The sequence below is a fragment of the Notothenia rossii genome (assembly GCF_949606895.1).
Source record: "Notothenia rossii genome assembly, chromosome: 6".
In the NCBI taxonomy this organism is placed as follows: domain Eukaryota; kingdom Metazoa; phylum Chordata; class Actinopteri; order Perciformes; family Nototheniidae; genus Notothenia; species Notothenia rossii.
The window spans coordinates 14846640-14867997 of NC_136909.1; the positions used below are offsets into that span (position 1 = coordinate 14846640).

Sequence of the window (21358 nt, forward strand, 5' to 3'; positions counted from 1 at the left end):
CATGACACATCAGTGCCACAAGAAGACTGTTCATGCAACCTATCTTGCTGAAGCCGGAACGAGTCTCGACCACGCTCGACGTACAGTGAGCCAATCACATTTCACCCCGGCCACTCTTCCACCAATCAGCAGAATATTTTTGCTATGTAGCATGTATGACTGACCCTGTGCACATGTGAGAGCGATATGAAGGGAAAGCAGTGTTGATCAAAACGTCAAAATACCGGATTTTTCCTCACATTGGAATCAGATCAGACATGAAAAATAAGCAAACTGTTGCCGACGACGCAGCAGAGGTAAGACTGCTGACATGTATTCTGATTTTAGCTGCTCGGTGGCTAACTACCGCTTAGTTAACAAACGAGACACTTTACCTAGGGCTACACGGGTGGTGCGTGCATGCGTTGCCTACAGATGGGCAACTACGTTACATTGTTGAGATTTAATGTGCACTCTTTAATAATAGAAATGCAGTGCTTTCCAGTAAAGTAACACACACTCGAACAAACGCTCCAGGCCCAGTTTGTATTGTATACCCTGATTATGATGCCTTACTAGTTATACAATTCAAAGTTGGATAAAACCGAGCTGCTGTTGATGCCACTGCATTTTCTTGTTTTACAGATGATTCCCTCCGAGAGTCATGAGGAGCAGGAGAACGAGGCTCCGTCTAAAGCTAAAAGGAGCAAACCCGAAGACGCTGGGGGGGAGGAGAGTGTGTATCATCCGGTGAAGCTGTCCCGGAGTGATCTGTACAAACCCCCCTCAGCAGAGGAGCTGAACCAGCTGAAAGAGGCAGAGAGTCTGTTTCACTGCAGCCTGCTGAAGATGCAGGTAAGACCTCTGACATGGACAGAGAATGAAGTTGTGACTTAAGGGAAGCCTGTTAAACAATAACACACAACCTTGCTCATGCTTGTGGTAAAATGTCTGTAATTTATCACCAATAACAGATGGAAGAGTTGCTGAAAGAGGTTGCCCTGAGTGAGCGCAAGAAACAGCAAATCGATTCTTTCATTCAGACAGTCACCAAGCTGATCCAGACTGTACCAGAATCGCCAGAGGTTGAGGTATGTAGTATTTCAACTTTAAGAAAAGCTTAATGAAAAGGCAAAACTTCCCACACTTTAACCTGTGACCTTTTTATCTCTCAATCTCTCTATGTGTTCAGGTAAGTGACCTGTCATGGCTGTCCAGTGAAGTGAAGGTCCCTTTCCTCCTGGTGCCCAAAGCAACGAAGGGCAAGTTCCACATGGTGCCTCCTGCTTCTGTGGATCTGATCGGCAGCTACCCCCTGGGCACCTGCACCAAACCACGCATCAGGGTGGACCTGGCTGTCACTATCCCTGCTGTAAGTCTCCTGCTCCCTTTTATATTTTAATACATCACCTCAAGCCTTGAAAGCAATGTGCTATTAACAAGTACTGAATGCAATATAACAATTGATTTATAATCAGGGGTGCACATAACTTTTTTAGTGAGTTACTCAGATGAGTACCAGGAGACAGCGTTTGGTACTCACCCCACACGAAGCATGGTCCTCCTCAGTGTCTCCTTCACTGTCCTCTATTTACACCTCTTGCATGCTCAATGATGAAGACGATGAAGATGCACCTCCCTGTCCCTGTTTAAGCCTCCGATTTGCTTTCTCCAAAACTTGTTGCCAAACCTGTGAAGTCCTTGCCTTTCCTGAGGCCAAGTGGAAGGATCAAATACTAAGAAATTATAACATGACTTGAAATCTTATCTGATTTCAGATGTGGGAAGTTACTCTATTAACTACTATTAAGTACTGTACTTAAGTACAATTTTTAGATATTTGTACTTTACTTGACTTTGATTCTACTTTGTACTTCTACTCCACTACAGTTCAGAGGTAAATGGTGTACTTTTACTCCACTACATGTATTTAATACTCAGTGTGTGAAAAAGCACATGTCCCACCGTCCGGGACGTGTTATTTACAATATCGGACAAGTAGATCTTTCAATTGACTTGTCCGATGGACAAGTGACGTTTTTCGCCGTTATTTATTGACAAATTATTGATAAATTCAGCTTACAAAAGGCAGAACTCATTCGCAAATTGTCCGTGTCCGCAATTGTTGTGGTTTTGCTCGTCGATTCCTAAGTAAATGTATCTCACAGCTTTCTGTACTGTTAGACGGGGGCGGGGCCGGACGTGTAGCACAGTGGCACTGCCGTTGCTTCCCAACCCTGCCAATGTGAGCAAAACTCGGTTCCGAGTAAGAACAAATAAAAATTGTCCGGTACCGGGATTAATAAGAGTTGTGAGGACAGGAGGCGGAGGCCGATCCCCGCGGACCGCAGCTCTCTCTCTCTATCCTCCGTATCAGCTGATCGCTGCACAGTGCAGCTCAGCGTCTCTCTCTCTCTCTTTCTACACACATAGCGGATCGGCCTCATATTTGTCAAATGAAGGTTATTAAGCGTTTTAGCTCCTATGTTGTTAATATTGACCGCCATTTCCTTTATGAAGTAAAGCAGCCTCCCTGTCTGTGTCCTTGCGCTGTCCTCACATCCCCTTACCCCCAGACTCGGAGGAGCACAGGGATGTCAGTATTGTTTATGAAGCAGGGTATAGAAAGTACATTATTGAAATTAAAGTACTTTTTATTTACTTTTACAAACAGTGAGTAGCTGGGCAGCTGCAGCATGTGTATTCCAGGACATGTGTTGGACAGACAGTGTGTGGTTGGACTCTGTCTCACAGGCAGGTTGCAGTGTAACATCAGAGGAGACTGGGCCAATTGTACATTCTCAAACTGCACCTCTTAGAACTAACTAAAAATTATTTTTATATAATTGTATTCAAAAACCGTAACAAAATTAAACAGTATGAAGTGATTTGTAAATGGGAATACAGATTTGACTTAATGTTTTCATAAATATATTTTTCTCCCAGTTTGTCATGGGACTTATTTTTACCCTCCCAAAGAACCAGAATCGAGAACCGAAAAAAAACGGAATCGAAAAGCATAACCGGAATCGTTAAAATCCAAACGATACCCAACCCTATGTGTGATGCAGTAAAATCTTACTGTTCACTTACGTTAGCGGTGTCATAAAAACCGTGGGAAAATGTAAAATACGATGCTGATTTGAAAAAGTGAAAAATGTATTCGGACAAGTAAATTGCCAAACTCACTTGTCCATGGATAGGTACTCTCTAAAAACGTTTTCTTACATTGAATACCTTTAGTTACTTTACAGATCTGGATTAATGATGTGAAATATATTCAAGTCTAAAATCAGACTTTAGTTCCACCTGGAGTAAATTCACAAGCTACCCTGTCTACCCGGTCGTCAAGGGCCGATGACGGCCGGCTCGATTCGCTGACGGCACCGACACCGGCCTTACTTTTTAATGTTTTTAAACCCCACCGTTGACAATTCGCGTGGGCTGGTCTGGGTGAGATTCCAGGGCGGTTTTTTAGTCCCAGTCCGCCCCTGCCTGCAGTATACAAAGTCATTAACACTAGCTGCACCTTTACCAGCTTTGATAACACTTTAATGATCAATCATTATAAAACATACCATATATATATCATTCTGAAATGGAACAATCTACACAATGACTACTTTTACAGTCGCTACTTTAACTATATTTTGATGATAATACTTTTTTTCTACTTTTACTTGAGGAACATTTTGAATGTAGGACTTTTACTGTAACAGAGTATTCCTACACAAGATCTGAGTACTTCTTCCCCCTCTGTCTGATTTCAAACTCTTAAATCAACACCCTGAGTAAGTTTGCAACTGTGTGTTTTACTCCACTTTGTTGTAAACGAAACTGCAGCAGCTTGACCACAGAGCGTGAGTGTTGTGAGCAGCTGATTTTGCTCCAGTGTTTGCGCGGAGCACAGAATGTGCACAGGGGGAGTCTCCCACTGCAGCCAGTTGGCAGAGTTTTGGCACAATTCTGTTGTTCATACCAACGTTAACCCTGTCTGTACACACGGTGAACAACTCTGTCGTCCAGTGATCTAAGCCTCTGCCTCCTGTAAAGCTTCACAGGTCCGTCGGTTATGTCCTGCGCGGCTTTGCCAGCTCCAGTTCAATCAGTCATAGAAAGTCCGAAGATTTTTAGCAGGGAGCGAAACGGCAACGTAGCTGCTTAATGTCTTTGTTTTCTTTGACTTGTCTAGTAGTTTACTCCATTGAGTGTTGAAAAGAAACACGTGTAGACGAAATATATGTTTTGTTGTACGCAAAGGCGCGTTGTGACACAAGTGACGTCACGCAATTCAGATTTGTGCCGCGCATGCGTACCAGTTATGTGCTGTTTATAATATTAAAATAGAGACTGATTGTTTCTGGTGCCTCGTCTTTTTGTTATTAGGATGTCCTCCATCCAAAGGATGTTGTGAACCAGAGGTATCCGAGGAAACGGGCACTCTACCTGGCAGGCCTGGCACAGTATCTCGCATCTTCCTCTGAAATTGGAACCATGCGTTATTCCTGTCTCCATGGTAATCGACTCCGACCCGTTTTGCTGCTGACACCTCCAGGTATTTCACTTTTGATTTCGTATAATTTATTTATTTACTGGATGAGTTTAATTTCTGATTTCCTAATGTACACAACCCTTTAATCTCACAGTGTTTAGAAGTTTGAGTTATGATTGCTATATGTTATGTGTTGTCTGATATTTCAGGTAAAGACTCCTCCAGCTTCTCTGTTAACGTCCATGCCTGTCCGCCTCCTGGATTCTTCAAGCCCAGCCGTTTCCACCCGCAGAAAAATAATATCCGGACAGAGTGGTACACTGGATTGCAGAACTCTCAGTCTGGTAAGATTGTTCATCAAAATATAATCAGCCATCACAATTTCACTGTCCCCTGCAATCACTCTTTCTCAGACAATGGTCATACGTTATTTATGATTGCATTTTCAGCAACAATCCCAAATAAATATCATAATATTTGTTTTTCCTTTGTTGCAGAGGGCACCGAACCTCCCACCCCTCATTACAATAGCTCTGTTCTGGGGGATTTACTGCCCAGGCCGCACCTCCAGTTTCTTTCTGCTGTTGGCTCCCAGTGCTTTGCTTTTGCAGATGGGGTGACTTTGCTCAAAGTCTGGCTTCGACAAAGAGAGCTCGACCAGGTAGGAGGCTTGAAAGGGTTCTCTGACTTGTTGAGAACTTTTCACAGGTATTATGTATTAGTATTCTTACACCAATTCTCTGACCTCACCTTTGTATTGCTCTCTTAATGTCTTATAGGGCACTGGTTGTTTCAATGGATTCCTGGCTTCAATGTTGTTGGCCTATTTGCTGAACAGTCGCAGAATCAGCAACTCCATGACAGCCTATCAGCTGCTTCGAAACAGCTTGAACTTCCTGGGTAAGACATTTTAAAACCCACTAAACATGATACACGTTATACAGTAGTTGGTCTTACAGCAATTAGCTCGTATTACTGTTTTGAATATCTTGCGACTCACCCAACTCCTAATTCTAACCCTCAGCATCTACAGACCTGACAGTGAATGGAATAAGCCTCGCCAAAGATCCTGACTCTTCCGCTGTGAGTTGTATAAACCAGTGCATGTAGTTTAACCCAGTCTTTTTCTTAACCTCCTCAATTAATCATATTCTTTCCTATTCTTCTTTTTCCTACAGCCATCTATGGAAGAGTTCCACAATGTTTTCCAGGTGGTGTTTGTGGACCCTTCAGGACATCTCAACATGTGTGCTGACATGACTGCTTGTACCTACAAACAGGTAAATACTGTAAAAACAAATGTGTGAAGATCATTTTTACACTGTTAAGATTAAACGGCACTCTATTGACTATTTATAATTTGGTTTTCAGCTGCAGCATGAGGCATCTGTGTCGATGCAGTTCTGGGACAACCCCACGGTGGATGGGTTCCACAGCCTCCTCATGACCCCCAAACCCATGATAAGGACAAGCGACCATGTCTTCCAGTATGGATCTTTTTAACAAATCGAAATCCTGTCACTTTTCTATTTACTAAATGAGCAGTTTTTTTCAACACATTCTCACACACGTACTACATTTTCCACGGTGTATCACATGAGTTTACTGTTTCATTGTTGTATCTGTCTAAAGATAGTTCCTACACCCTCCTGTTCGCTTTCATCACTAAAGTAAGTTTTTTGGAGCCTCATGTATAACGACGTGCGTAGGATTGACGTGGGAAGGTTGCTTACGTAGTAGAAATCCGAAAATTAGGTCCATCAATTTTCCGCCACTTTCCGATTCACCAAACATTACATACCGGCGAGGAAAGTGCGTACGGCACTTCCTCCGCCGGTTTCCCTCTATAAATCACAACCGACTCGAAATGCGGTGCAGCTTTGGCGGGCTTCACGTAACGCCCATGTTTACGTATAAATAGTCAAAGAAACGCCCTTTCATTCATTCATTTTGACTGACTTCATGGAGAAGATCGCAGGACATGACGACAGCTAAAAAAAACATCTCACGCCGTGTCAGATTTTGGTTATGTTTGGGAGGTCGAGATAAATCGTATTGTTTGGTGGATGCAGTTTGAACCAGAGGAGCAGCATGGAGGTCAGATCGTCACCAAAATAAATAAATAAGTGGTCCGAAAAAGGTTAATCACAAAAAGAATACACATAGCCTTCCTCAGGCAGTGTGTTTGTACCGGGGACAGGAGACCCCCCCCTTGATGATAAACTGTGAGAAATGATTGGGGGATCCCTCCGGAGTGGAGTCATGACGGCTGGATCTGAATTATGTTTTTGTATTTGGCGGTTTGTGTCCCAGCTGCCAATCAGCTGTGCGCAGCGTCTCCACTGCAGCCTTTCCCCCCCCCCCCCTCCGCCGCAACTCTATATCTACAAGTTAAAGGAAATACAACTAATGTGTTATATTAGCTGTACAACTTACCACATATGGTGCTCTTAGTTTCCATACCTCCTGTGTTTTACGAGCAACTTATCAAGTCTTGGCAAACGGCATAAAACACGATTAAACATGTATTAAACATATATAAAACCATGCTCGTATCTACAACCTATATAAATGCAAAACGGCGTCAGTTTAGACGTAATTCTGTCCTCCTGCTTACCGCATCATTTATGAGAAAACATTTCATAACATTAACACAACATATTCGAGGTGATTTTAAATAACATATCCGTATTTATTTATTTCTCCCATCTAGGTTTTTGTGTGCACTGAGGAGTCTCAAACAGTTGTTTGTTAAATCATTTTAAGATTGGCTTTAATCAATGTTTGAAAATGAATTCTTCATATGATAAATGAGAGGTAACATTTTATTTATGGTATTATTTCCACATATTTCTCTCCATTCTTCCTTCTGCCAACGGTGTCGCAGTTTCTCGTCTGCCGTTTTTGTGCTTAGTGCGTACGCATGGGTTAGAGTTTGCGTGGAGGACCGCACGTTTTCCCGTCAAGTTACTATTTTATAAATCGCAAACATTGCGTAGAAACTGCCGTACGCCATTTTTTGAGCGTATATCCCTTTATAAATGAGGCCCCTGGTCACATCATCTGTTTTGTGTTTTTCATCTGTTACTCAGGTTATGTGAGCTGGTAAAGCTTCAGTCCAGCTGTAAGAAACTGGACCTCCTCAGTGAGTTGATGGACCACAGTGGAAATTATGTCCACACTGCACTCCCCTTTATTCTGTCACTGCTGCAGCAAGGACTGGGCCAAAGGATCAGCCTCCTCACCCACTCCCTCTCTCCTGACCCTGAGGTGGGAAACATTTGAAATTCAGGGTTTACCAATTTCTGGCTTTGGGAATTGATAAGATTTTATCAATAACAATTCCATTACAATTTTGTCTTATAGATCAAATTCTTATTCAGCAGTAATACTACTACTTTTAACACTATGTTTTTGACTCATAACTTGAGTTTGAACGTGCCTTACAATCATAAATCACTAAATGTGTTGAGCTTTGTTTTTGTTTTATTACAGTGGTCTGTGGATAGTGAAGCCCCAAAACACAAAGCCCAACCTCCCCTCTGCTTCGGTTTGCTTTTAAAGCCAGAGCTGGCAGCCTCTGTCCTGGAGAGAGGCCCACCTGCAGACAGCCCTAAGGTAAGCCACCTGTCGGTTTTTTGTGCGTGGTTTATTTTCCTAGATATAAAAAAATGCTACAAAGGAGCCCATCTATATTAGTGTCTACTCTGTGCTACATTGTACTTACCGTAGTGTTTGATTACTGAAGACCTTACGAAAGTTTTCACATATGCTAAATCAAGTATGTTTGCAAAAAAGATTATTCAGGAAAAAATGTTTTAGCATTCAGACACAACTAAATTACTTATATTTTTGTATGGCTAGAATATAAACTTATAAAAAAGCTTTTCTTATTGGGGGGGAAAAAGAGAAAAACTTGTTCTTTCAAGTGGGTTGTCTCGTTTTAAAGTCGTTTTATTTTGTGTTGCAAGGCGTATGTTATGGTTAACAATAATAGTGTTTCTTCTGCTAGTCGGCTGAGTTCCGCCAGCTGTGGGGTTCTCGCTCCGAGCTGCGTCGCTTCCAGGACGGTGCCATCACTGAGGCAGTGCTATGGGATGGAAAGAGCATGTGCCAGAAACGACTGGTCCCAAGGCAGATCATTACACACCTGTTACAGCTGTATGTATTTAATTTTTGCTTTACATACTGAGAGACACAACAGACACATTTGTTCTGTTAATAATACAGTGATTAGTTTGGTCAGTGAGTTTCTAGCTGTATTGTAAATGCACATATTAAGAATGCTATCTTGGTACAAAGGAACAAACCAGTGCTTTTTTTTCCTTCATTTATTTTACAATTGAGGTTTATCACAATCAGAATACCTTTATTCGTCCCACAGAGGGGACATTTACATTTGTTACAGCAGAAAAAAAAGCCAAAGACAGCTAAAGATGGTTGTGTTTACCATGATTTGAATGTACGATTTAGATAGTTAGGTATTTGATTGCAGCTCAGCTCATTACAACTGTCGAGGGAAAAATATCTAACCATTTGTCGACTACACAAATTCATATGTTTAGCGTTGCTTGCACCTACAAATATAACACATCAACCGTGGAAAAGTACCTACCAGCTTCTTTTCCCATACTCTTGAAACATCTAATCAAAGGGTCAACCTAACACTGCCATACAGTAACTATTCTCTAACATGAATATAGGTTATTAGCTGAGTCTAACAAAAGCAGTCAGTAATGTAGCTCCTATGTTTTCATTTAAACAGCTCCTTATATCTGTTAGCGCAGCTAGCTAGCACCAGATGCTAACAACAACAACAATACACGTAAGGTCTCTCGCTCGCTCGCGCCACACATACACACACCCTCCCGATGGCCAGTCGGCGCCTACCGGTGAGTGTGGAAGTGTGGTCTGCCACAAGCGTGCGGCAGGAGCGGGGCTCTCAGCATCAGCTTGTAGATGGTATTTTAAACTCGATGCGCTCTGAAACTACGGGGCGGCCGAGGACAAAAAAATACACATGCGTTAATCGCGTTAAAATAATTAGTGGCGTTATTTTTTTTGTTGCGTTAACGCGTTATTAACGCGTTAACTTGACAGCCCTAGTTGTCATAAAAGTTATGCGTTTCTGTTTACAAAGATCATCATGTCAACATGCTCTGGGGCCAGTCTTGTACGCATTTTTGCAAATGTTTGCCCAGACTCTGACAATAAAGACGGCAGTGATACCCCGGGTACACACAAATAGTGTCTCGCCAGAGTAGCCAGTTTGGGGAATCTTGGTCCATTTACCTTCCACCAGTCAAGAGGGTTTATGTCCAAAGAGGGCGCAATGTCTCTCAAATAGTAATCGACCTGAGCCTCAGAGTCTGTGGCATAGGAGGAACTGTAGTTGTCTCCTAGGAGCAACATCATGGTGTTTTTGGTGTCACTTCTCAGTTGGGAGGGAATAGCTGCCTCCTGGCTGATATCAGGTGTGACCAGGATCTCTTGGTGTTCATCCTTTAGGCCCACAGTAGGAGTCTTCACATCTAATTTTGCAACCAGTTCGTGCAGTTTCACCTTTGCCGACAGTCTTCCTGTTGGTGTCAGAAAGCTGAGATGTTTGTGACGAGGGTCCAGCATAGAGGCAATCAGAGCTGGTTTGGAGGCGAGGCCGTTCGAGTCAACCTGCGAACAATACAATTAAATTGATATAGTTATTTCAATGGAATGCAGATTGTTTATCATAATCAAATGTTGCTGTTAGTTAGCACTTGTTCTGCTAAAATGATTGCAAAATATATTTCAGTCAGTAAATTATGATTAGTTTATGCTTACCTCCATGTGATTTTGAAGTAACTTTTGAACCTTCAGCTTGAACTCGGAGACTTGTTCCACATCGTTTTCTTTTGGCACCAGATGGGTCTGAATAAGGCTGAATGTGATCGGGTAGATGTTTGAAATGGACACTTCTGTCTCAGCAGATATCACTGTTGTCGCCCATTTCAGAGTTGCAAGCACAGGTGTGAAATTCTCAATTATTTGCCAGCAGTCGTCTTCAATCTCAAGCATCTGGGCTTCCTGTCGGTTGGTGATTGTGCGATCGGAGAGCACCGCTTTAATTGGCCACCGTTGTTCCAGTAATCGCTCAAACATATCACAGATTGTGTCCCATCTAGCTTTGCTTGACTGGATAAGCTTGTGCTTTGGCAGACACATGTGAACTTGCTTTTGCTCCAAGGCTTCACATGCCTGCAAGTTGTGATTGAAGTGTTTGACTAGTTTCCCTGCGGCAACGATGATGCGGACCAAATCCTCACTCAGCCCAACACTGACTGCCAGCTGCAATATAGTAGCAAAGCAAGTGGCATAGTCCCAGGTGACAGGGGGACACTCATGGGCTGACAGAATGCCTTGTGTGTCGTTATGAACACATGCAGTCACTTTCCCATCAATACCCCAGGTTTCCACAGTGTTAAAAAGCCTTTCTGTGAAACTGTCTGTAGAAGTGTGGCTGTCGGGTGATAGCTTGTGTGTCTGCAGCACAACTGACCTGCCCTGCCAGTCTTCTGTTATGAATGAACAGGAAACTGTAACATATCTCTGAAATGGGAGGGCTGTCCAGAAGTCAGCAGTGAGAGCCACTTTCTCCACTTTACCAAGCTGCACTAGAAGCTCCTCTGCTTTCTCCTGGAAATGTCCTTCTATAAGGCGTATAATATCTTCAGCAGATGGCATTTTATAAGTATGCACAGTGTATGCGAGTAGCTCACGGAAACCATCACCTCTAAGCAGGCTGATGGGAAGCATGTCCTTCTCAATCATTCTGGAGATGAGCTCAGTCACCTCTGTGTGGGCTGCGACCGACACACCATCATTGGGCATAGAAGAAGAAGAAGATGGACCTTTATTAACCCCCCGAGGGGGAGATTCAGTGCCTTGGTGGTTGTTTTTGATGTGGTACATCATGTTGGTGGTGCTGCTCCTGTACTTAAGCTTTGTGTCGCACATTGTACAGTGAACCTCGTCGTCCACTCTTACGAAAATGTCCCACACAGAGCTCCTCTTCGGGCGCCTCTTCACTCCGCAGTCACGCTCAGTGGGGTTTGCATTCATGATATTTATATTGGGGGACATAATAGCAACCTCCATTATTTCCGAATTAGCGGTACTCTCCTCCTCGAGGCTCTGAACACGGCATATGACCGGTTTCTCGTCTTCGTCCAGCGGTGCGGTGGACGCATGGTGCCTGCTCATGTGGCTCATCATGGCGGTGGTGGCTCCTCCGCAGTACTTCAATGTAGCGTCACATTTCATGCAGCGGACAATCTTTCCCTCTTGTTCAAAGCAGTCCCACACAGAGCTCCGTCTCCTGCTCACTCGCTTCATTGTTTCTTCAGTCAGAGGACTAATGTCTGAAAATTAGGTTAGCAAGCTAGCGTTAGCAAATTGTACTCCAACTCGCAAAACCGGTGTTTTGGCTAATAAAAAGCCAACATGCGACCAGTTTCACTTCGGCATTGCCCTAACAGATGTACAGTGAGGCGAATGTTTGTTTGAATTTATTGCAACCTCGTTTTTATAAAGAAAATAATATACCTATTATCCACCAGGCATGCAGATATCCCCGAAAGTGCTATACGGTATGTGGGTGCGCTGTTGGATGACGTCATCAAAACAGGAAGTGAGGTAATCTTCTTCTTTTCTTTAATGGCGAATCGCTTCCACTTGGAGCATATATCGCCACCTACTGTTGATTTATTTAATGTTCATACTAAATCCTTGTCCTCAGACCAGTGTTTTGAGTAACTTGAAGATCAGCTTGTTTACTTAATTTCTTGATTTACTTTCGTATATTGCCTTGAAATCCATGTCCTTGATGTTAAAAGGTAATGCCAAATCGTTTAGGCTTAGACAACAAATACAAATATAAAACGTTTGTGTTATTCATTCAAAACATGCAGAATCAAGTTTTTCACTTGTGCTATGTTTATCCAAAAAGAAGATCCTGCATCTTTTTTAAATGCCATTTGTACTTAATTAAGTATTGTTAATTACATTTAGTAGTTTTTGTTCTTGTTGGAACAGACATTTAATTAATGGTGTATTACATGTGAATTTTTGAGTTTCTTGCTTACTTATTTAAATGGTCTAGTAGTCCACCAGATGGGAGAAGTTGTTGCTGTTTCATCTTATAGTATTAATCATGTGTGTGTATGTGTGTGTGTATATATATATCTATCAAGGAATATATATATATCAAGTTACTGATGTGTATTGTATTCTGCAGGTGCCAAGTACTGGAGAAGAGGAGAGTTTACTGGTTGTTCAGTCCTATGATGACCTGAGTAGAAAACTGTGGAGGCTGGAAGGTCTGCCTCTCTCCATCACAGCAGTGCAAGGAGCCCACCCTGCACTCAGATACACACAGGTAAAGCTCTTGTTCTTGACATCATACTGCTTTTATTACTGTAGAAGTAGTGAAAGTTAAGTAATTTCTCCTAATTTGAATTAATATTATAAATTGTGACTTTGACGTTAGGACCGCTCCAACATTTCGTTTGTGCCTTGCAGGTCTTTCCTCCTGTGCCACTCCATATGGACTATTCCTTCTTTGAAAGAGAAAAGACTTCCAGATCATTGGTGCCAAAAGAAGGCAAACCCTGCCCTGCTTACATCACCCCTATCACAGGTATACGCCTACCACTACTAGCAAATACTTAGGAGTTTTAACTCTTGTTTAATCCGTTTAAAACTACATCTAACTTTTTTTTTTTTTTTTTTTTTTTTTCGTGTATTGTATTCATTTCTGTAATTTACCTGCTAAGTGACAACCCATGTATTCAAAGTAGGAATACCCATAGGTCCTTAACCACAGATATTAAGCTATTGGAACTCATGTTGATATGCAAACTAATATCATTGGTAACCCTGCTTTTGCAGTGATCTGTCACATGGAGGGGAGTGGAAAGTGGCCACATGACCGCTTAGCCATTCGCCACATACGCACCGCCTTCCACATCCGCATGGGAGAGTTACTCAAGAAGCACCATAATTATACATGCAAGCCCTGCCCTACACACCTAGATGTCTTGAAGGTATATTTTTGAGTTTGTGTACAGGTTGCGCACTTATCTGTAATTTGACTGTGGTTTTTGTTTTGAGGAATCTAATTATACGTTTGTGTTATGTCTAGGAAAGTTGTTGTCATAGAGCTTTCTTATGTATTCATTTATTTATGCTAGCTAATTCAAATATTTTTGTGCATCCAGGATGGCTTGGTGTTCCGCATCCAGGTTGCCTACCATCGGGAGCCTCAAGTGCTGAGGGAGAGTGTGAATGCCGAGGGGCTGCTGGTTGTTAGGGACAACGAGGAGGCTCAGGCTCTGGAGATGGCAACAAATCACAAGCCGATACTCACCAGCACATTGCATGGGTAAAACTAAAACAGTAACACAAAGCAATATCTGTGTGTTTGTTTTGGAAAGCAGGGTTGTTGTGCTCTTACAGGTTACCACACTATTTTCAACCTTACATGTTGCTGATATAATACATGATACATTTTTATTGGTTCTAAATGTTCACTTTATTCAACCTTTGGTCAACATATTTTTGTCTCTTTCCTGTTTTATTTAGCTTGCTCTGCACGCACAATTATCACATTTTGTTTTGCTCCATCTTATACATATCATCTTGGTCTCGTTAGTCTCCAGCAGGAGCACCCGTGTTTCGGGGCAGTGTGTCGCTTGGCCAAGCGTTGGCTGGGGGCTCAACTCTTCAGTGAAGACATCACAGAGGACACAGCAGACCTGCTGGTGGCGTCCCTCTTCCTGCAGCCCGCACCCTTTACTCCTCCTGGGTAACTACCAGTTCTACTTTTTAATAAATTCTCAAAGTCATTAGTGGACACATTGTTTTGTCAGTTCTCTTTGTTCGTTCAGTAGGTCATGTCAATATATTTCTGTCTCCCTCAGTTCTCCTCAGGTTGGCTTCCTTCGTTTCCTTCATCTGCTCGCCTCCTTTGACTGGAGGAACAACCCGCTGATAGTCAACCTCAACAACCAGCTTGCAGGCAAGCTCTCACACCCCCTTTCCCTCGGTGTCACGCAAACAAATACACCTCTGACCTCTTTTTATATACACACTGAAAGAACGCAATGTTAAATTGTTGTACACCTCTCTGTCACGTGCAGTCTCCGACTACACAGAGATCAAGAATGACTTCATGGCCTCCAGGGAGTCTCTGCCTGTCATGTTTATAGCTACGCCTAAAGAGACGAAACAATCCATGTGGACCAAGAAAGGACCCACTGTACAGGTCAGTGGAACAAAATACAAGCACTCAACTCATTCAACCCGCTCAACAACACATTTAATAGAATAGGACTCTACTGAATTTGAAAAATGCTTATTGCAGAAGAAAAGATCAAATCAAATACTAATATGCAATCAAATAGATCACAAGCTTATAGATTTTTACCCTGTTTCTTGTATGTTGTAACACACAGAGAATCACAAACAACGGTGTAGAAAAGAGTTGCATGTTCTCGGCAGATAGCAGTCACATAGTTTCCCGATCCTTGAGCCTTTTCTGAGTGCACACTGGTCTCCTGGATCACACTGAAAATATATAACACCAAAATAAATTGTTTAACTGAAAGGTAATAAACACTTTTTAAACGGACTGAATAGGTTGATTTAAGTGATTTAGATCATTGCAAATTGACTGATTTGTTACATTACATACCACAGACAGGTAGCCATGCTTTTTTCTTAGAGCTGGAAACTGATTGTTCTGTAGTCTTTCCAAAACTCCATGTAAATCAATGATCTGAAAAGGCAGACATTTTATGAATTTGAGATTATCAGCAGAACATCAAATAAGAAACAACATTTTGAAGAATTTTGACTAGCACTTGTGCTTTGGGAGACTATCAGGTGTAGCTCACCAGTTGCCTTTCATTGCTGTCCTCTGTCGTAGTGAGATAAGTGAAGTGTTTGGTTTTGTATCCCCCTGTTTGGCTGTAGAAGAGTCCAGTGGCACACAGTATTGAACAGAAAAGGGGAACACGGCAGCTTCCCATCGTGCGTAGTTGACCCAGATAAACTTCCTGTGCTATAGCACATCACTCCCTCTGCAAGCCCAACATTAACACTGAGCCTCCCCCAGCATCCTCCTTTATACCGGTGGCGGAGAACAGGAACTTTGTGCTCTGTGACGTCCTGACAGAGACGTCATTATTTACTCCTCACAATGCACAGGATCATTTCAATTTTACTTTATTTGGTGGCACAGGATGCATAAATCAGCTATTGTTGAATAAGCAAGAGACCTTCAAGGACTGGCACACATTTAAATCGTTTTAAAACAAATACCTGGGTCGAGTGAATGATCCTGGCTCAGTGTGTTATTATTGTTGTCTCAATACCTCTGAATGGCCACTAGGGAGCAGGAGGTGATGGTAAACATAACGGCCCAATTCCAAGCCACACCCTAGCCACTCCCCTTGTCTGTAGTCACACTTGCAGCTTAATGAGGCTCCCTTCTTCCAGGTGGAGGGTGTAAATACAGCGGCAAGCTTTGGGATGAACTCCCCTCTCTCCAGCTGAAACAGGAAATGCCATAATACGCAACAACGATTTCAAATCAGCATCTCTTGGATTAAAAATAACAAAAATAAAAATCTAAAAATCTTAAAAACTTATGCTGAACGGCTAACCTGCTCCGGAGCAGGTTAAGTTCCAGGATAAGAGATCAACTCAGTGAAAGCACTGCCTGCTGACTAATCAGAGCTCAGTGTGCGGAGTTTAAAGCTATTGCGTCATATTACAGGAGAAAGAAAATACAGAAAAACTGCCGTTGCAGGAAAGACGGCCGGCAAAAATAAACTGACTGTGAACGTGAACATTAATAGACTATCATCTCCCATCTTCAGAGCAATCTAACTATTATAACATTAGCGTTAAGAAAGCTTATTTAAATATCTGCCACAACATAAGTAACCGGATCAAAGTAACATTACGTACAGTCACTGTGAGTGCAGACTTCGATGTGTCACATCATCATTCATATCACATCATAATGTATCATATATTTCCTTATCTGAGTCAGCTTCTTGAGCCGTATCTGGCCGTACAACACTTACAGTGTCACATACTGTATGCAGAAGTATTATTTTAAGCAACACATTAAACGTGGGGTAGGTAAGTTTGAGAAACCGGCTCGAGATACACTTTTTGTTATATTCCATGGAATGCTCTTTACATCCCGATAGCAATGAATATCTGAAGTGCTTTGACAAAAAATCCATACAAAAATGTCATCTGTGGAAGCCGTAGTACTGTAAAAAGCACGACCAATCATTTTAGCCGGCCCGGCTAAAATAACTGGATGGCCTACCTGCCTGTCTGCCTTCCATCTGTGCACAAACTTATCTCGTGCCCTCATTGGTCATGTACGCGTTCGTGTGTGTTGGAGGAGGGGCTCTGTCAGGAAGTGGCAGATTTTTTCCTGTTGTGTGTTTTCAAATTCTAGCGCACTCGAGCTGGTTTCTCCAACATTACCTACCCCACCTTTAAGATGACGAAACACTCGAGTCAAATGTAATTTAAAGTCAGATCCACAGTGATATCATAAACCTGTTAATGTACGCATTCAAACACTTTCTTTTTACCAGCTGTGTTCACCTTGCAGGTGCAACTATGTTGCTTTTATCCTGGATAAAGTGTTTAAGTCATGGATGTTTAAAGTTTAACTTCTTCATTTGTCCAATATTATAGTTCACTTTTCATTCAGGAAATGAATGCTGCGCTGTCAGTACGCTTCTCCATGTTTGTGATTGGTCAAATGTTGCTAACCCCGCCCCTTTCATGTGAACGCGCACTCAGTCGGACAGAGAAACCCTGGCTTGAGTTACCGAGTTGATAACCAGCGTCTTAGGACCGCTTAGCGAGAGTGCGTTTGTTTTGGATTAGGTAAGCCGGGTAACTCAAACATATCCAGGGTATGTTGAACTGGATTCGTAGTACATGCCTCTGGTGAAGTCAGGACCGATGCAGACTCGCTGTTTGAGTGCTTGATAACCCACTACCCCTTCACACTCGTTGGTTTGGAACAGCACTTAATGTGGCAGACCCTCCGCGAATGGAGGGGTAGGGGTAGTGTGTAGGGGGTGGTTTGGAATTGGGCCAACATTTGAGTTCCTTTTCACAAAGATCATTATAGGTTTAAAAATTGCATTTAACATTTCCATGATAAATGATACCGTAATTGGTTTTAATCTTGTTAACTGTAAACCAAAAAACAAAAACTATTTTGTACAAGTTCTTCTTGTAAAAGTCATGACTAGTTTATATGTTGGAAAAAATGGGTTTCAGTAGGAAGAAAGTTGCTTTAACTAATTAAATACCTTTTACCAAAGCCGAAGGAGATAAAGGCATAACATTTGCTAAAAATAGTGCAAATGGAATAATGGTGACGTCGAATTTCTTAAAGAACATTTATTGGACAACTTCATGCATTGATTTTATATTGTCAAAAATGACAAAAACAAGAATCTTCAACCATTTTGCAGGTGTATAGATTTACTCGAGAGCCATAAAGATTAGATCCAATATAAGACACGGATCAATGTGCCCAGTGTGTAGCCCATATTCAGGTTAGCCCTGTACCCACATGCATTTACTTCAAGTCAGAAACACTGGCACATGAGCTTAGACTAACTTGTTTGGTTCCAGCTGTAAATGTACAGTAAGTACATTTTTGCACTGATACAAAAAACATATGGGTGTACTTTCATCAGACGTGTTGACAAAATACAGTAGGCGGCTCCTTGTAATACAACAATTGCTGGAAATCGCTCTATATAATGTTGTTCATGTTGTTATTGTCTTTTTTCGTGTATGGAATTGCTGTTTGTATTTTCTGTGCCCTGTGAAAGTGGATATTGAAAATGCCAGTGCTGATGTTACATTACATTACATGTTACTTGTTAGACGCTTTTATCCAAACCGACTTACATACTCAATACTGTGGACAATCCCCACACGAGCAATTTGGGGTGAAGTGTCTTGCCCAGGGACACAACGACATGCTGACTGCAGTGGGGTTTGAACCTGTGACCCCCCTGATCCGAACACCAACGCACTAGTCCACTGCCTCTCCCATTGTGTAAAACCACAAATGAAGGGTTACATATTACATGATATGACCTTTCAGAATATCTTCAGTGAATATGAAATGCTACCGAGTGTAACCATAATAGTGTTGTAATTTGTGTGTGTCTTCAGATGCTACAGCGTGTGGTGATGGTGGCAGCAGAGAGTCTTAAATTACTGGAACATCAGTTGATGGACAGCAACCAGACACAAGATGTCAGGGTGAGTAGAAAGCACTTAAAGTGTCTCATTTACTATAAATCCTACTATCAGAATGAATTGGGTTAGAATATTTCAGCCTTGTGATGCATTCGTCTGTGATTGTGCAGGTGGTCATGCGCCCTCCGCTGGATGCTTACGACGTGCTGATTCAGCTGAACCCCAAGCAGGTTCCCCTGCTCGCTCAGGCAGTGGACCCCCCCGCTGTCACCTTCGGCAGGGGCGCCATCGCCGGCCGCGCGGGCCAGACTGGAGGGGCCCTGCCTGTCGTGGACTACAACCCTGTGACCCTCTACTTGGCAGAGCTCAGAGTGAGTGCTGTCTGTCGGGGAGAATCTTGTGTTGAAAAGGATGTGTGGTGGTAATGAGGCCTCTTTGACACGGGATGTGGAAGCTATGCAGCAGGATTTGCGCATGCAAGTCGCAGCTAGGCTATTCAGGAACAAAGTCAATTCTTTGTGACATCCAGCAGCTTCCTGACATTAAAAATGAAATGCAGAGAAGAGAAATACCAAGAGGGTTCTTACATTGTTCACAAAACGGATAGATTTCCTAAAAACAAAGTCAACAACTTCTTCAGCAGTTAATGATCATGTCCTTCAACTTGTCCTTACACTCTGGTGCACCATTAAGCATGTTTAACGGCCAGGGTCTTGGCTTGTTGTCGAGTAATCTGAACAAATAGGGCCTCTCCCTTTCCTTATTTCTGCTTTTTCTCCAATGATAGTGTGATAAATAGGACACAGGCAGACACAGGCACTTATGACGCAAAGACATATCTTTTTTTTTTGCAGTGTATGAAAAAGTCAACACTTAATAATGATGAATCATGCAATCAATCCTACAGTTAATAACAAGACCAGTTTATCAAGCAGAAGTTAATGTGTTAAAGTAAACTTTATATCTGCACGCCTTCTTACTGGGAAGAGACGTTATGACAACATCACACCCGTTTTGGCAGATCTTCATTGGCTTCCTGTCAGTAACAGGATCCAGTTCAAGTACTTACTTGTTGTTTTTAAATCATTGCTTGGACTGGCACCACATTACCTGTCTTGAGTTGTTGCACCGCCATGCTCTAGCTAGAGCTTTGCGATCAGCTCAGCAAAATATGTTGGTGGTTCCTCGGTGCAGGAAAAGAACCTGAGGTGTTGCAGCTCCCAGACTGTGGAACAGCCTCCCAGCACATATCCGGACTGCTGAGTCTATTGAACTTTTTAAATCTCAGCTAAAAACTCACCTCTTTGCACTGGCGTTTAATACTAGTTGAACGTTACATTTTTACATTTATATGTGTTTTTTATATGTTCCTAGTTATTGTGCTTTTGATCATGTTTTTAATTATTGTTTTATTATTGTACTCCCATTGTGTTATTTAATATTGTAGTTATTGCCTGTACAGCACTTTTGTCAACTGAAGATTGTTTTAAATTTGCTATATAAATAAATAAAGATTGAGAATATATCTAACTGAGGATGCGATTTTCCCTTACTGTTCTTGTCCTGGCGTGTAGTTCTGTTGAATAAAACTTTCCCTTGACTTTTGGCCTAGAGCACTGCAACAAAATATGTTATATCACACTTGTGTCCTGAATGTCTACTCCATCATCTTACCTAATTTATTTCAGGAAGCTTTCGGGGACCTGGCCCTCTTCTTCTGTGACCCGCATGGTGGAACAGTGATCACAGTTTTGTGGAAGCCAAAGGCTTTCATGCCAACACCCTTTAAGGTAAGCCTATAGATGTCCTCCATCTATAACAAGCTTTATCTAAGTAAAAACAGCTTGCTTTGTTGCATCATGTGTCCTTAGGCCTCCATCCTCCTCTTGTCACACGTGAGCATCAACCTCTCTCCTATGTTTGACTTTTTCCTTTCTCACAGACGTCACAGCTATCAGCTCGGAGCGTGGAGGTGAATGGAGATGAAGCAAAAACCATTCCCAACGTCGAAGCTATACTGGAGGACTTCTGCGTCATGGGAAAGGGTTTGATCAAATCAGTCGAAGCCAGGACTGAAAAATGGTCATTTTAAACGCAGTATTTTCACCAGGTACATTACAGTGCATTACAATATCTTTGTTTTGTTTGTGCCTGATTTGAAAACTTCAAACAATGGAAACATAAAGACACCTTGGACATTTTGTTAACGATATTATAGGTTAATACATTTGCTGTTAAAGATGAGCCAGGTGATTGTTTTGTTGATGCAATATCATGTCTAATAAATGCTTATCTACACTTTTTGATTCACATTTGATCCCTTTGCCTTCTTTCTTAATCAGTAGATGACATTTGATGAAAGCTTGGCAGATTGGACACTACAGTGACTGACTTTTAGCTCTCACATTTTGTTCTGGAAATGTCCATGCTCCAATAAATGTACCCTAAATTATAGCACTTCATATATTTATTAGGTAGACTAAACCAGTTTATGTCTGCGCTTGTCGCTTCTGTTAATTAACGTTCATGAAACAGATGTTGTCAGCCTTCCCAACCTCTGTGACGATAAACAGTGATGCAACAAAACCG

At 42.1% G+C, this 21358-nt stretch overlaps 2 protein-coding genes across 3 annotated transcripts; one reads left to right on the forward strand and one right to left on the reverse strand.

The window, feature by feature from the left end:
- Positions 1-136: 136 nt before the first annotated feature.
- nol6 (nucleolar protein 6 (RNA-associated)) lies at positions 137-21079 on the forward strand. The gene is made up of 26 exons (XM_079687556.1): positions 137-296; positions 625-834; positions 954-1070; positions 1172-1351; positions 4366-4534; positions 4681-4815; positions 4969-5132; positions 5251-5371; positions 5496-5554; positions 5650-5751; positions 5843-5958; positions 7564-7741; positions 7967-8089; positions 8484-8632; positions 12067-12142; positions 12744-12884; positions 13028-13145; positions 13397-13551; positions 13726-13889; positions 14160-14312; positions 14428-14525; positions 14647-14771; positions 18743-18832; positions 18940-19140; positions 20458-20559; positions 20712-21079. Exons 1-26 carry the CDS (start codon positions 258-260, stop codon positions 20859-20861), a joined length of 3435 nt encoding a protein of 1144 aa, XP_079543682.1. The 5' UTR covers positions 137-257; the 3' UTR covers positions 20862-21079.
- On the reverse strand, positions 9546-12154 carry LOC307043241 (E3 SUMO-protein ligase ZBED1-like). Of its 2 annotated transcripts, XM_079687558.1 has the most exons (3): positions 12053-12154; positions 10292-11868; positions 9546-10141 (listed from the first exon to the last, which is right to left on the reverse strand). In XM_079687558.1, the coding sequence occupies exons 2-3, from the start codon at positions 11840-11842 to the stop codon at positions 9590-9592; spliced, it is 2103 nt and encodes a 700-aa protein (XP_079543684.1). In that variant the 5' UTR covers positions 11843-11868; positions 12053-12154; the 3' UTR covers positions 9546-9589. The 2 variants fall into 2 exon arrangements, with proteins under 2 accessions (XP_079543684.1, XP_079543683.1); XM_079687557.1 differs by lacking the exon at positions 12053-12154 and having other exon boundaries at positions 10292-12036.
- Positions 21080-21358: the final 279 nt, after the last annotated feature.

Coding starts and splice junctions, on each gene's coding strand:
- nol6 (XM_079687556.1), top strand. CDS start 258: ATGAAAAATAAGCAAACTGTTGCCGACGACGCAGCAGAG. Junction 5,372..5,495: donor AAACAGCTTGAACTTCCTGG/GTAAGACATTTT, acceptor TCTAACCCTCAG/CATCTACAGACCTGACAGTG. Junction 5,555..5,649: donor AAGATCCTGACTCTTCCGCT/GTGAGTTGTATA, acceptor TTTTTCCTACAG/CCATCTATGGAAGAGTTCCA.
- LOC307043241 (XM_079687558.1), bottom strand. CDS start 11,842: ATGAAGCGAGTGAGCAGGAGACGGAGCTCTGTGTGGGACTGCTTTGAA. Junction 10,142..10,291: donor TACTTCAAAATCACATGGAG/GTAAGCATAAAC, acceptor TATTGTTCGCAG/GTTGACTCGAACGGCCTCGC.